This window comes from Larus michahellis, chromosome 2 (assembly GCF_964199755.1).
Source record: "Larus michahellis chromosome 2, bLarMic1.1, whole genome shotgun sequence".
In the NCBI taxonomy this organism is placed as follows: Eukaryota; Metazoa; Chordata; class Aves; order Charadriiformes; family Laridae; genus Larus; species Larus michahellis.
In genome coordinates this window covers 25,816,078-25,832,457 of record NC_133897.1, presented here as the reverse complement: position 1 = coordinate 25,832,457, position 16,380 = coordinate 25,816,078, and the positions used below count along the sequence as shown (strand labels likewise).

Genomic DNA, 16,380 nt, shown 5'->3' with positions numbered 1-16,380 from the left:
GTTATCACAACTCTTTGATGCAGTCTTGGGTAGTATAATACATTTACACAATGCTGCTGTATCAAGTGCTGTCAGCAGTAAATCACAAAGCCCACCACACTGATTTCCATCACCAGCCTGACACCACTAATGCATGTACGTCTTCATTAATATTATTTTATTGCCAGTGGCTATTTAAAAAAAGAATGCAGGAGAATGTAAAACTGCATGTGGATCATTAGCTTTTAGTTACTATTCTAATGCCCTACACCAGCAAATGAAGTGTAAAAATAGCCAGCAGCCTCTGCCACCTGCTCCCCAGCCACTGTCCAGTGGTTAGTATTTGGACTCCTTTTTCATGCAGCTGGTCTTCTACTCAGTAGGAGCCCCACTTTCCGTTCCCTGGGAACCACCATGAAATGCCATTTATCATGGCCATAGCAAAAGCCTTCTGTCTTGTCTTTTTTTTCCTAAATGGAAGAAACAGCTGTGCTTTCTACCTCTACATTATTTAAATATTTAGTGAAGTGGCTGCCTAGTTTTGTCATCATGTAGATCATCAATAAGGACACATGAGAGCACACACTATCTGCCATAAGGACATAATGCCAGTAATTGCATAAAAATGCTAATGCTACAAACACACTTTTGATAACAAATTACCAAATTACCTTGGAATCTGATGGTAGGTAGGTTTCTCCACATCTCCCTTCCTCCTGCTCTGGGAAGTCACTAAGTGGTTTTAATATAATTATGCCCCAGCTACGTAAAACCGTTGTATAAATAAAGCCCCAAGCCTGCTTGTTCTCCAGCAGAGCTCACTGTTAGATTTGTCAAATAAGCATAAGTGACCTTAACATTCAACTACACCTCTCACAATCAAACTGGAAGCACTGTCTCAGACAACCCAGCAAAGGGGAGATGTAAAAACCTGAAGCTGTTCTGTCACATACAATATATATTTGCTGTAATCTGATTTCTGATGTGTCAGTAGCTGAGCCTCTACATAAATTCCTGCCATGCGAAAGAAACTGTATTACTAGGGCTTTTTTCTAAGCTTTTCATAGTTCTCTACTTTGTGCAGGGCAGCCAAAATTTCTAAGTGCTATAAATCTAGTACAAGAGCAGCATGACATCATTTTTCATTTGAAACAGAACTCATGACCTCTATCCCTGGGCAACCGGATCTTTTTTAGACCTACCTGAAATGCTCTGTACAAGAGGACATCATTTATTGTTACCATTGAAGATGTAATTATTGTGTTTTACCTCAATACTCTTGCATCATTACAAAAGTCCTGACAAAAACATGACCTGGATTGCTGAAGTGGCATTTTGAGTCCTTCCTTGATATTGTTCATGTAATTTGAATATAAACATATGATTATGAAGGGAATGCTCAGTCTGCAATTACAATAGATTTAAAATGCTTCTGTTAGCCGCATGGCTTAATTTGGTCTCTATCACAGTAACACCAGATAGTTAGACTACACTTTTTAATAGCTATTTTACTAAAATAATTATTGGGAGGAACGTTAAAATATCTGGGTTTAGGAGCTATTAAGCTGTTTTCTTTGTGGAAAAAGCTTCAGTGAGAATCAAAAATGTTTTTAAATCCTTTGTTCAGGTTAAAAAACAAAAACAAAACCAAATCCTTAATTTCAAAGTGCAATAATATTTGAAATTGGTAAATGTTAAAAGAAAAATATTTCCAATGTCTCCTTTGACTAAAAAAGCATTTTAGAAGATTTCTTGAGCAGTTTGCTCTATTAAAGCAGTTTCAAAATATTCTCATTCTCTTTGCACTTCACAAATTGAGACACGTATGTACACACGTACACAAAGATGTGGGACTCTCAAGAAGTGAACACACGTAGACTGAACTATAAAAAGACGAGCAGAAAGAACCACTTGTATCTCCCAGCTATTTCCACTCTCTGATGCAGTTGTCCTGCCTCACCTCAAGCAAGTCGAGCCTCTTGCTGAGAGTGTCAGAGGTGTATCTGGGAAAAGAGGTGACTGCAAAACGTCAGGAGCAGATGGGATGCAGAGATTGCATACAGTTTGTGAACACACCAGGTTGAACCTGATCTTTGGGAAAACAGGACAGTTTTAGGATAGACGAGAAGCTGAGATGCAGGGGGAAATTATTTCAGACCCGAGGTGGAGAATGGTTTGAAGAAAAGCAGACAGATGATACAGAAGATGCTGCCTTTGCCTCTCTGGTGCAGTTGCAACATCACAACGTTCACATTTGGAGACGTTTGTTCATCCCCCCTTTTCCTGGCTCTTGGTTCATCTACCGTTACAGGTCAAGGAACTACAGCAGCCAGATGCCCAGTTATGCTAAACGCTCTCTTCAGCATTAAATATTCTAATATTTACACTCTGTAACCCCTTCAAATGAAACAATCCTGCAGCTTCTAACTCCTGCCCCCAGGAGTCAAGACTTAACAGCACTATGGGGGAAAAACTAGATGAGATTTTCAGGAAAATGTAGCTTTTCATCCCACATTCTCTGATCTCAGCTACTGGACTAAATACAATCTAGTCATGCTTAGCACCCTTCCTCAGCAAAAAAATATTCCTGCTAGGTCATCAGTTTCAGTACTACACTGCAAGACGCTACTCCTTGACAAATACTATTCAGCCACTGTATGAACACATAAGGTCCTTTTAACCTTATCTTACAGTTACCTCTAGATTTTAACATAATCATAATTCTAAATTTAGGTTGTCTGTATTAAAGAAAGGTATTTCAGCAAACTACAAAAAAATCATTATATTTTTCTGAAACTTGCTCAGTATATTTTTTTTTTCCTCAAATGAAATGAGTTGCATAGATTTAAAAAGTCAAATACACATTCAAAAAAAATTAATGCCTTCCAGAACATGAGACTTTCCTTGTAAGGAAAAATAAGTTTTTTCCACATTTCTGTTTCTTGAATCAACACGTACATTGCTTCTACTAACACAGTTGAAGCTCTTACTAATTACAGAATTTGTTCAGATCGCAGAGATCTTGTGACCTCAAAACCTACAGGATAAATGAAGAAACTCCACCTTGATTTCTAACAGTCAAAAAAACAAACACCTTCTTTGTTCAACACATGGCTAAATGATCATAGAATCATAGAATACCAGGTCGGAAGGGACATCAAGAATCACCTGGTTCAACCTTTCTTGGCAAAAGCACAGTCTAGACAAGATGGCCCACCACCATGTCAAGCTGAATCTTAAAAGTGTCCAGTGATGGGGAACCCACCACTTCCCTGGGGACATTATTTCAATGGCTGAATGTTCTCATTGTGGAAGATTTTCCTCTTATGTCCCTTATAGCATGATAACATCTGATGATGTTATCAAAAAGGAGTAGGTGCTATATATTGTGCACATCAAACTGTCCTTTCAAACCTGCAAGTCTAAATAAAATCTGTAGGTTTGAAAGAAAACTATTCAGTGATGTGTCACACACTGATTTACTGCTAACTACAGTAGATTAAGAACCAAGGCTGTAACCTCACATACAGAGAATCCTGATTTTGCCCTTGCTACAGCTGGGCATGGTGAAAGTGTATCTTCTGCAAAGCAAGTATCATAACATGTCGAAGTACCACATTTAGACTACAAAAGTCAAGGAACAACTCAGTCTCTTGCAAAGCACCAATGACTCTTCTAGTGGTGTGTTAACAGTGGGTGCCAGCTGCCAACTGGTAGGGTGGCAGGAGGGGATTCCTTTAGGGAGATACTGAGCAAACCACACAAATTACTATACACAAGGTTTTTAACCTGCACCACTAATCTTGCTATATATTTGTTCTACATGTTCAAAAAAGAACATAAAATCAGAGCACCTACATAGATTCTTGTGTAAGGATTCTATACTTACCACATGTCAAGGCAGGTGGAATATTCTGTTGATCCCAGAAGGACATCTGGAGGCCTGTACCATAGGGTTACCACTTCATTGGAATACGTATGGCTGGGAACTGATTTAGCTCTTGCAAGACCTGTGGGGTAAATACAAATTAATTCATGCAAACAAAGCAAAGAAATAGTTTGCTGTATAAGTTACATTCCTGAAAGGATATATGAGCACACACCGCATACCATGACAGCATGTTGCAAGCCTTCTTTTCTTCTACTATTGGAATAAGTTACTTAATGAAAGAACATGGTAGCATCTATCATTTAGTACCTGGCTAAACAGAGCTGTGAATATTATGAAGGAATAATAAAATACGCTTTTCATAATAATAACCAATAATGCAAAGACGCGTTGTGGTATACCTAAATGAAAGATAAATAAAAGATTCTCATTTCCATTAACCGCTCATCTTCAGGCATCGATAGTCTCTCATTTCAGTGTTATTTAGAAAAAGGAAACTCCCAGAAAAATAGTGACACAGATGGGATTTTTTTTTAGGGGAGCCTAAGGAAACATTCCACAGTTTACACTGCAAACCCCAGCCTGCTTATTCAAGTTTATACTTGAAAGCAATAGACACACTTACACATTACCATTCAAATAAATATTAATATTGCCATAATACATCAGAAAATGGTATGTGCAAAATTCTTCTCTCTCAACAAATGCATATTGGCAGTGCACCAATCTCAGAAGTAGAAATCATTTCAATGAAATCTGTGGCCTACTAAAGATATACTATTTACAATAACTGTCTTTTAAGCTTGTGTCATAGTTTCAAAGCTGGGATGGAGTTGACTTTCCTACTAGCAGCTGGTGTAGTGCTATGTTTTGGATTTGGGATGAAAATACTGTTGCAGCACACTGTTGGTTTTGGTTGTTGCTAGCACTCAAGGCCTTTTCTGTTCCTCACACCGCCACGCCAGCAAGTAGGCTGGGAGCGCACAAGAAGTTGTGAGGGGACAGAGCTGGGACAGCTGGCCCGAACTGACCAAAGGCATATTCTATGCCATATGACATCATGCTCAGTATATAAAGGTGGGGGAAGAAGAAGGAAGGGGGAGACATTTGGAGTGATGGCATTTGTCTTCCCAAGTAACTGTTGTGCACTGTGGAGCCCTGCTTTACCAGAGACAGCTGAACACCTGCCTGCCAGTGGGAAGCAGTGAATGAATTCCTTGTTTTGCTTCACTTGCGTGCGCGGCTTTTGCTCTACCTATTAAACTGTCTTTATTTCAACCCACAAGTTTTTCCTCACTTTTACTCTTCTTATTCTCTCCCACATCTGAACTGGGGGGACTGAACGAGCAGCTGCATGGTTCTAGCTTCTGGCTGGGGTTAAATCGCGACAGCTTGTCAGTCATTTAAAATAACTCACATCATTACTACACAACCATAATCTATCTAATGTAAAACTGGAAAGATTTTAGGAGGGACCCTCATATGCTAAAAACAGCAGTAGAGAGCATACTTTTCTAACAGTTTTCCTACAGAAGCCTCTCTCCTCCAGGAAACGGAAAAATATTTTCAGGGCTATGGTGACTGTTCCCATCACGGGCCTGCAAACACCTTTTCCAAATACTCTGCTCCTAGTTACTGCCTTGAGACCATCCGCTCCCTCACTGGGAATACTGGAAATGCACAAGTGACGGAAATCAAGAGAATGTGCTACTGAGGGGTTTTTTTGTGTTTTCCTAAAGAAAGAACTACTGATTTCCCTTTCACAAAACAAATTAAATTACTAAAACAGGTCACGTCTTACACGTTACAGAAACCAAAAAGCAAAGTCATGCACTCAGAAAGAAATATGCAACATGAGAATTCACAAAAGAGTGCAGATGAGAGTCCTCTGCACCTTTATTCTTAATACACTGGAGAAGCTATTTAAGAACAATTAATCTCAGTGAATATATCTCCATAGTAATGATGGTAAATCTTGCCAGTAGATTGCATTATCAGCTGATTATAGCAATTAGACCAGTGTAGGAGAATAATTTGACTTGTATGCCGGAATTTCTTCTAAAAAAAATCACATTTCAAATATGAACAACCTTTTTTTTTTTTCTTTTTTAAGTTTTCAGACTTCCATCTCTTTTACCTTTGTGTGCCTGGCCACCAGCTTGATGAATAACTTGGTGCACATAGACAACTCAGGGCTGGCCAGGTACAGCCCCAAAGAGGCCAGCGGAGAGGTCACATCACGCATTCTGCAGTGCCTCCACCTCCAGATCAGTGTTTTTCCTTCTAGGAGCTCAGAAACCACCAAATGCTCTAACTGGTACATAGTTCTTATTCCTAGCCCAGAGAAACATTAACAAGTCTGAGTTTCTGAGCACTTATTTCTCATGTGACTAAACTGAAACAGTAGTCCCTGGATTTGTGGATATGGATCTACTACTATTAAGCCAAATAAAAATTATGAAAGGATTTGAGAAGCCTGGATGGTGAATGCTTCCATCCTTCTTTGCCTGTCTGAGCCTCCCCTTAGTCTTACCTCAGGAAGATTGAACTTGGTTGCAAATGATTTCCTCTCTAATCTTCTCCCTATCTTTTCCCTCCCTTTTGCAGGGAGGGAAAAGGCATTTTTAAGAAGCCAGCAACATCAAGTGATTTGGGAAAACTGTCAAAAAACTTTAAGAGCTTGTGCAGTGAAAAATGAACTTGGGTCTCCATGACACAAAGTCTTTGATCCACACACTCAACCAATCTCCTGCGTAGGGAGGAATGAGGACCCAACTTGCCACACCAGAAAACATACTGTGAATAACACAATATCCATGCTCACCTGCCAGTTTCTGCCACTTTACTACGCAGGATGGAGCTCTGCAAGTGCTATAGTCAGCCCAAGTACACCTTTCCTCCTCTTGTCGATCATTCAGCAAGGAACAAGTCCTCTCACCCTGCTGGGACTGCCGCCCAGCCTGTTTCCTTAGCCCACTGCTTCTAGATCTCCTCCACCTCTAATCTGTTCCAGGTTAACTAAAATCCACCTAATTTTCAAAGGATGGCCCTTTTGGGCTAATCCCAGCCTGTTGGACAGGCTTTCTTTAATCTGCTCTTCACTCCTAAAACACCATGAAAGCCTCATTTGAGGTTAGCTGCTACATCTGGTTTCTCAGTTATAAGAGGATCATTACTGGAACAGAGAAAGTTGTAAGTAAAACCTTAATTTGTAAGAGGAAGTTGAGGCCATACATTGGCATCAGAAAGTATCATTGGGTTTAAGAGGTTTATGGGTACAGGCCGTATGTTTTAAGTTGTGGCCAATTGTTTTCCAGCTGGGCACATACACCACTTTGGAAACTAAATGGCCAAACGGAAAGCAGGAGTGAACAACTGAGGGAAATACTCACACAGGCTAAAATTTGGCAGAGGAAAATTTGGCACAGGCCTGCTGTTCAGTCAATTGCTCCCCCTGTGCAGAACTGAAAGGACCTGAATTAAACTAATGCATCGGAGGAGCTGCTTTCTCTCAGGGAGGGATTAAAGGTTGCTTTTTCTGAATAATGCTCTGCATAAAGAAGACATATGCAATTATGAACACCTTCACTTGAAGACTCAAAGTTAATGCAAACATCTCTCACCACACTTAAGGCATGAAAAAATAACCTCCTCTTTCAGATATATTTACAGTTTTAAAAGAATGGTATCAAAACATATATATGAGAAACAATAACAAGATACAGCATTTCTTGTTTTGATGCTCTGGATGTGCATAGATGACAGTTACCAGTTGGGGTTTTTTTTCGGATATCCTTCTGCAAGAAAATTTGCTACATATTTTATACCCTTTTGCACATCCAAATATGCTTACTCATGCAAAATTTATTTAACCACATCCTTCAACTGAAAGAAAACTGAAGGGAAGGATTAATTAGCACAGCATGTTCAATCACTTTCTTTAAGGGTTCCCTGTCTGTTTCCATGGCTACACTACAGGAAGAGCGACAATCTCCTTTTAAAAAGACAGAGCTTATGGAGGATCATCAAAACTTCAAACCTTAATGGCTAGTGTGCATAAAAGCCAAAAGGTAAATGGAGAGAGATCACCAGGTGAGAACCCAATATTTACATATTGCTGCCTGAGCACTTTTTTTGCCTAGAAAGGTGGAGGTAGGACCTCCTGACAAGCAGTGAACTCCCCTCCAGTTCCCGTGTCTTCCAAAAGATAAAAGGTCAACACGTGTCCTGCTGTTGCAGCCTTATTTTGAAAGCAGGAAGCCAAGGAGAAGGCCCACTTATTAAAAGTCAGGCCGCGTCAGACCCACTGGGGAACTTGTGTGTAATTATGGGAAGAACAGACACTGTTTAATGTTCTCCAGGCACTTACTTCTACAGCCATTATTTATCCAAACTGAAAGAAGAAACTGTTCTGATGCATGACATACTGCAAGGCTTGCACAACAGCATCTACCCGTGCTTGTGACACAAACCACAACTTTCTTTTAACTCGTTTATTAAACGGCAGCTCAGGATACCCTGCAATGCCCTGTATTTAAAATACAGGGTGAATAATCTATGCCTATGTACATTTATGTCTTTAACACACAAAACCTCCTGCTGCCTCCTACTTTGAGTTTAAAAAAAAGTAAGAAGATATTTCCTTCCTTGGTAAATACAATTTTCTCTGCTTCATCTGGCTTTATCTTTTATCTTGTCTCAGAGGTTATATCTCATTTTACCTAGCATCAGTTATTGACAAAACACATTGCACTGATTTATCACAGTAATTTTTGAGTTGTATTTTGCTTTTACAAGAGGCCATAGCTACATCCAGACTCAAGATCTATTCAATAAACGCACCTTTGGCTATATGAGCACAAATATTAATATTTGATATCTCTTTAGCTGCAGGATAGCTTTCTAGTCAAGTTCATATGACAATCAGGAAGCCTTTGTTCACAGCGAATATGATTCTGCAAATGAGGAGACCAGTCACGACTGCAAAAACAAGGGCTCGCCAACTGTGTGCTTGGTTTCCCTTTCCAGTATACCTTAAATGTATTGACCTCTTTACTATTTTGATTTAGATATATCAAAAAGGGCTCTAGCAAGGCATACTGTAAAAAAAAGAAGGTTTTCTTCTTGCTGTTTTTCTTTGATTCAGAAAGTTTTCATGCTTGCTTTTTTAGCCTCCTGTTTTGTTTATTATAACAATTACCTAGAGTTTGAGGTAAATAGCTTATAAAACCATAACTATGTTTCGGTAACAATATTAAAATATTGTTGATGTATTCCCTTGTAGATCATGAACTGTCATCTTCACTTAACCTATTTACTCAGCTACTTGTTTTCCAAAAGAAGCATATTTATTCAGTGAATACCTAAATGACAACAGAACAGAAGTAAAATGGGTGGAAGCACTGACACTGCTTCAATGAAGCAGTCAGCTCTCTAACCCACAAGTCAGTTCTCGGCAAACGAAAGCATCCTGCAGCCTTTAGGTCCCTCAGCTCTTTAGCTAAACACATTTGTCTCTAAGATGCAGCTTTACCAGAGCATCTGAGTTAAATTCCTTTCAAGTAAGATAAATTACCTACAATATCCTATGTCTGAGTCCTAATACAGCCACTAGATTATGGCAGTGCTGTTCATTTATAAAAGTTACCCACTATCAGGGAGAGCACAATTAAGTTCTGCAATTAATATTCCCAAAATGCACTTGAGCAATGACTGGTCTTCCGAACTGGAGTGCAGGAGTCAGTCTTCAAGAGACAGAGAGCAATAAGTAAGGCAAAAGGCATGTGGGCCTCTCAGCCTCTCTGGTTTTTCCAGCTGTATCAGTTGTTCTAATAAAAGATTGTTTTTCCATGCAAGTCTTATCTCGTGTATTTCTTCAGACGATCACTTACAGTAATGCAGATGATAATTATTCTGGTCTGTGAATGGGACTCAACTGCCAATCTGACAAACACAAGTTACAGAAACGGGAGATGCTGAACTACTTTTTCTACTACCAGAAAGAATGACTCTAGCCCTCGTGAAAAGTGTTTTTCTTTTTTCAACAACTCCAGCATCACCTCTTTCGTCATCACCTCTTTCCTCTGCCTCCTGAGCTACCCAAAGGACCACAGGCAGTGGAAAAGTGGGATATGAGAAAGAGCTCAGCTGCTGGTTGTATATTAAAAGATCTCTTTGATTAATTTGACTGAAAGCCATCCAAGCTATAAAGCTGTTTATTTCCCTGATTTTAAATCCTTATAAAAAATTTCTGACACATTTTGAAAAAGCCCACTGATGCTGAACATGTACCATGACTGACAAATTCATTCATTCTCTATTAGCAGAAAGAAACACACTAAAAATTGTTTTCCAATCAAAAAGTGGTATGGAAATGCAAAAGAAATACACGTTCCATTTTCAACACCAGGAAAATATATCTATTCCCATGGCCTTCTGGGTCAGCATGAATATGTTCGAACTGCCTCTGCTTGTCTGGAAGCAGAAAAATAACAGTGTGGGTAGGAAAAAAAAAAAGAAACCATCTGCACCAACACTGTAAACATTCACACAGACGCGAAAGCTAACAGAACTCAAGGACAGACAGCAATTTCACATCAAAGATAACTTCTGCATTACTGAAAAGACCTGGATTCATTATGGATACAGTATACGTGCCCACAATACCTTAACAGCTGACCGATTTAAATTTTGCTTTCCAGATTTTTAGTTAATGATCCTCAATTTGTTGTCTCACAAAACAACCTATATGAAGATGATGCCCTCTACTCCTAACAACGTCCCAGCATGAACACACCACTTTGCTAATAAGGCTGGAAGTGAAAATGTCAGAATTACTCATTCCACAGTGAAGTTATTAGGTTTGAAGCAAAGAGTTAACAATGGCTGAACAGATGGTTTTAAATTGGGAAGATCTGCAGAGTGCAGGAAGGACGTTCTAGAAAGGACAAACAGGCAGAAAATAATTCTTCACAGAAAATGAGAGGTAATGCATCTCACGATATTTTAATACACCCTGAGAAAAGACAGAAAACTGGGAATCAGCTAGGAATGAATGAGCCCAATACTGGACAATGATTTGAGTTTAGAAGAGAATAATAATAAAAAAATATACTTGGACTTTTAAGACATATAAGCAATGAAATTGCTGAAGACAAGAACGATAAGAGACTGCTCCTGTACAGTTTTGAGGTATAAATGTTTCTCTGTCATTAGGATTTTCACCTAACAAATCAAAGGAATTCAGAAAAGAAAAAATAAATGATCCAGGGGAAAACTGTTGTATGGAGACAAACTGAGAACTAAGGATGTCCCATTTGGTGAAGTATAATAGCCCATCAAGCACTGACCACAGAAGTTAACAACTTACTACAGGCTATTGCGTATGAAGTTAACAATTCACCGTGATCCCTGTCTGTACAACTAAAAGCAGGACTGCAAGAGCCATTTTTGTATGACTCCATTTGGGGTTCAGGTAAAGATGAACGAACCCTTATCAGCTGGTACCTTGATAACTTATCACTTGATAAAAGTGCCATAGGTACTTGACATATTGCATGACAGGCTAAATACAACATACCGTCAAAGAAATAAATACACTTGCTCTGTGCTGTCCAAGACTTATCCTTTTTAGAAATCATCATGCAGACAAAGTGCCTCCATTCGGGTGCTAAGAGGACTGAATGCATACCAGATTCAGGACCATCATATACAGGGTGGCAGTACCATTTAAACCCTTCTAGTTTAATGTTGTATTAAATCTGACAGCTGAAGAACTATTAAATAAGCACAATTTGGCGCTACTGTAGTGATTCACAGTCTACCAAACAGAAACACAAAAGCCAAGTTTCACTGAGAGATTTATATTCAAACACCTAATCCCAGTTGTTTACACTCAGGTAATTTTATTTCTTAACTGACCGTAGCACACTGTCAGAGACAAGGCGATGCCACAGCGAACACATACCGCTCTCTCCATCTATTAAGGTGCTCCACAGCTCAGTGCAATTAATCTGTGGAGTATTGGGACATTGATGAAAGGCATCGATAGTCGCATGACCACTGGGATGTTACTCTATGGAGTGATTTATTCCAGTGGGATACTACAATTTTGCTGATCCATCGTTTCCCGTCTAGAGGTAAAATATCTGGAGAACTTTGATGAAGAGAATACCTCAAGTCATGGTCAGCTACTAAAAGCCTAATCACGTACCTGTGAATTTATTTACAAACAGATTAGATCTCAGGAACTGGTCTAGGACAGTTAATTTAACAAGAACAGGGCTGCATGGAGAAGCAAGTATTTGAACAGCGTTAGCATCTACAAACAAACAGTACTTTTGAAAAGCAGATCTAACAACTACTTTATTTATAAATCAACACTGCCATTTGACAGTACCCTGCAGGAGTGGAATTTGTGAATTTGAAAAACTGTCACCACAAGGGTATTGAAACCATCAATTCTTACAGGACAAGGTCTGACCTATGTATGAACGCCACAATTCTGCAACTACCGGCCACCTACTCCTGGCCCCTGTACTGCACAGCCAACCCAATTAAGTTTGATGTGCCTGCTCTTCCAGCTAAGATGTCACCCGAGCATACGTTTCTACGCTGCAGGGCACAGCTGCATTTGTTCCATTATCCACCCTCACCTTTTGAGCCACGGCTGCCCTGCCTGGCACAAACGGCTCTCTAGTGATCATGGAGTTTAATCCAGGCTGCCTCCAGTACCTGAGCCAGACTATTTATAGATAAGACAAATACTCAGCTGATTTTTGTCATTTGTACAGTATGTTATACTCTGCAGCTTATGTATTTCCTTAGCAGGTACAACCCTGTCTTGGCTGTTCTGCCAGACAACTCCAGTAGGTTTTGCGTGTGCAGAAGTTAGTACACTAACTTACTCACATTAGTACATACATTCATATACTAGGTATCACCCGCAGCATCTAAAACCACATCTGACTGCTCTGGCTTAAGTCAGAGAAAAATGATTTGAAAACACCAGTACAGTATGGTACAATCTTTGGTGCAAAACTAACAAAACCAGAAAAAAAAATTTCTCAAATTATTTCAAAGCTTTTTAAAATACATCAGAGAACAAAATAACTACAGGAGACAGAGATTTCACTAAATTTTAAGATTATTTTCACTTTGCTTTCAAGTGTGAAATCATTAAGAAAACCTTTGTAAGTACTGTTGCTTCTGTAAAGCAGTATTATAGAGAAATATCTTACAACAGGAATATCTGGAGTCTTAGATTCACCTGTTCAATCGAATCGCTCCTCAAAACTCATTTAATGTATATGTCATCTTAAATTAGCTGGATAACAAATCTTAGAAGAAAAGTTTTATGTGAGAGACATTCCAATACGCTTAGGTCTAAATGATTATTTGACTTTGCATCAGTAATCAGGCATCTGTATTCCTACAGAGCCACCTAATCAGTTCTTAATACAATTTTGTCAAAGAAAAAGAAGAAATGAAAACAGACAATTTCATTTTAAAAGAAGTTACATTAGAAGAGCATTAAGGCTGTGCCTTAAGAGCATGATTCTAGAAATATGCAGTTAAAAAGTAAACATTCCTCATGTGGCATCCTTCTCTACAGTGATACTGAAACACTGAAATGCCACGGCCAGGGTGGCAAAACTGGAGCTATACGACCAAATCTAGTCTATATGTAAGTCTATAAGCCCTACAAAAGGGCTTCGTCTTTCCCCCTAACAGGGAAAGAAGACGACTTCCCTTGGGTTGAGGAGGATCGAGTGAGGGATCAACGGTCCTGGAGAACAGGCGAGGTGCCTGAGGACTGGAGGAAAGCCAACGTGACTCCAGTCTTCAAAAAAGGCAAGAAGGAGAACCCAGGGAACTACAGGCTGGTCAGCCTCACCTCCATCCCTGGAAAGATGATGGAACAGCTCGTGCTGGGCGTCATCTCAAGGCATGTGGAGGAAAAGAAAGCTATCAGAAGTATTCAACATGGATTCACCAAGGGGAAATCATGTCTGACTAATCTGATACCCTTCTATGATGGCATGACTAGATGGATAGATGAGGGGAGGGCAGTAGATGTGGTCTACCTTGACTTAAGCAAGGCGTTCAACACGGTCTCCCACAGCATCCTCATAGGGAAGCTTAGGAAGAGTGGGTTAGATGAATGGACAGTAAGGTGGGTAGATAACTGGTTGAAAGACAGAGCTCAGAGGGTTGTGATGAGGGGGACAGAGTCTAGTTGGACGTCAGTGACGAGTGGTGCTCCCCAGGGGTCAGTACTGGGTCCAGTCCTATTCAATATATTCATCAATGACATGGATGAAGGGATAGAGTGCACCCTCATCACGTTTGCCAATGACACAAAGCTGGGGGGGTGGCTGACCCACCAGAAGGCTGTGCCGCCATACAGAGAGACCTGGACAGGTTGGACAGTTGGGCAGAGAGAAACCTTATGAAATTCAGTAAGGGCAAGTGTAGGGTGCTGCACCTGGGGAGGAATAACCCCATGCACCAGTACAGGTTGGGGGCTGACCTGCTGGAGAGCAGCTCAGCTGAAAGAGACCTGGGAGTCCTGGTGGACAACAGGATGCCCATGAGCCAGCATGTGCCCTTGTGGCCAAAAAGGCCAATGGCATCCTGGGGTGCATCAAGAAGAGTGTGGCCAGCAGGTCGAGGGAGGTCATCCTCCCTCTCTACTCTGCCCTGGTGAGGCTTCACCTGGAGTACTGTGTCCAGTTCTGGGCTCCCCGGTTCAAGAGGGACAGGGAACTGCTGGAGAGGGTGCAGCAGAGAGCTACCAAGATGATTAGGGGACTGGAACACCTCTCTTATGAAGAAAGACTGAGGGATTTGGGTCTCTTCAGCCTGGAAAAAAGACGACTGAGGGGGGATCTTATCAACACTTATAAATACTTAAAGAGTGGGTGTCAGGAGGATGGGGCCAGGCTCTTTTCAGTGGTCCCCGGCAACAGGACAAGAGGTAACGGGCACAAACTTGAGCATAGGAAGTTCCACCTAAACATGAGAAGGAACTTCTTTCCTTTGAGGGTGGCAGAGCCCTGGCACAGGCTGCCCAGAGAGGTGGTGGAGTCTCCAACTCTGGAGACATTCAAAACCCGCCTGGACGCGTTCCTGTGCGACCTGCTCTAGGTGACCCTGCTCTGGCAGGGGGGTTGGACTAGATGATCTCTAGAGGTCCCTTCCAACCCTACCATTCTGTGATTCTATGAAAGTCAGTAGAATTGCAGAACCCTGTATCGTAACTGAATGAAACAAGTGACAGTTTGTTAGTACTGAAACCAAGCCATTCTTTTATCTATTCTTTCATTCAATTTAAGGATAACAAATGTACTTCTCCGTGCAATGCTTGATAAAAACTACTTGCAGATTCTAAGCAAAGGATCCCTAACAGTATTGTGACCACAGACAAAATACTACTGTCATATTACTAGTACGTTTGAAACTTTTCATGTTTTATTTAAACCATTTACCATTTCAAGTTTGCATGTATGAGCAAATTATAAGTACAGGTGAGCACATCTCATTCAGCATCACATCCTGCAAACTGTGTAGCGAACCTGGCAGTAATCCTGAGCACTGCCAGACAGAATGGGCAAAGAATTGCCAAAGATTCAAGACGCTAACATTAGGCAATTAGGCATTTGCGTTTATACATCACATTTCAGTGAGCCACTGCCTTTTTTTCTTATCCCTCCCCCTGACACTTTTTTTTTTTTTTTTTTATTTAGTTATTTCTTAAGGTCTACAGACAGTTCAAAGCTGAACCAAATTTCCAGCCTGCTTGAAGAGTCCAGATCTTAAAACCAGTGGTTAAGTATTGACATAAAGTGTTTTTCCCTTCTAGTGCCTCGTACTTGCTATCTGCTTTTAGAATCAAATCAATCCACTGCAGTTAATACCTAACTTGAAGACCATTGCAATGAAATATCCTTAAAAACAAATATAGCCACAGAAGCAAATATAACTGATCTCCAAATGACTTTAAAAGTGCTGGAATAAGAAGGATATGAGTATGTTCATGGCTGTGGGTGGGAATAAAAGAGATGACATCTAAAAGTCTCCTTCTACCTTATTTCCAGTGATGACAGAAAAAAATTGCTATATAATCTGACGTATTATAGGCCATAAACACGAAAGGTGGGAAAAGCTGAACTGACCTTGAAGGAGAGCTTGGGCACCTTTAACAAGGTGAAGATCTAACCAGCCACTCTCCCTACCACAGAACACAAAAGTCCCTGCAGCAGCATTTCCTCTCCATGCAAAGCAGTTGTTAATGTTCCCACATCACGCAGATAAAAAGCTGCTGATTCCTGATCTCCCACTTTTAATATTGGTAACTTTGAGTCTTTCAAATTGTAAGACCAAGAGGTCAAGTGAAGTTTGGTTATTTGTAACATACATAAGGGTAGCTATGTGGAGTTAACATTTATTTGTACAGCTCTTTGGAAACGTAAGTCACTGGAGAAGTGTTAAGTATTACTAAGACAAGCACT

The 16,380-nt window shown here is 40.3% G+C and overlaps 1 protein-coding gene across 4 annotated transcripts in view; it reads right to left on the bottom strand.

The window, feature by feature from the left end:
- Positions 1-16,380, bottom strand: part of CDK14 (cyclin dependent kinase 14) — a 328,079-nt gene that overhangs the window by 136,769 nt on the left and 174,930 nt on the right. For all 4 annotated transcript variants that reach the window (XR_012585470.1, XM_074574642.1, XM_074574644.1 and 1 more), the window contains one exon: positions 3,869-3,989. Coding sequence is in view for 3 of the 4 variants with exons in the window: in XM_074574642.1 (XP_074430743.1) it covers positions 3,869-3,989 (121 nt within the window). In the remaining variant the exon portion in view is untranslated. The remainder of the gene's footprint in view (positions 1-3,868; positions 3,990-16,380) is intronic.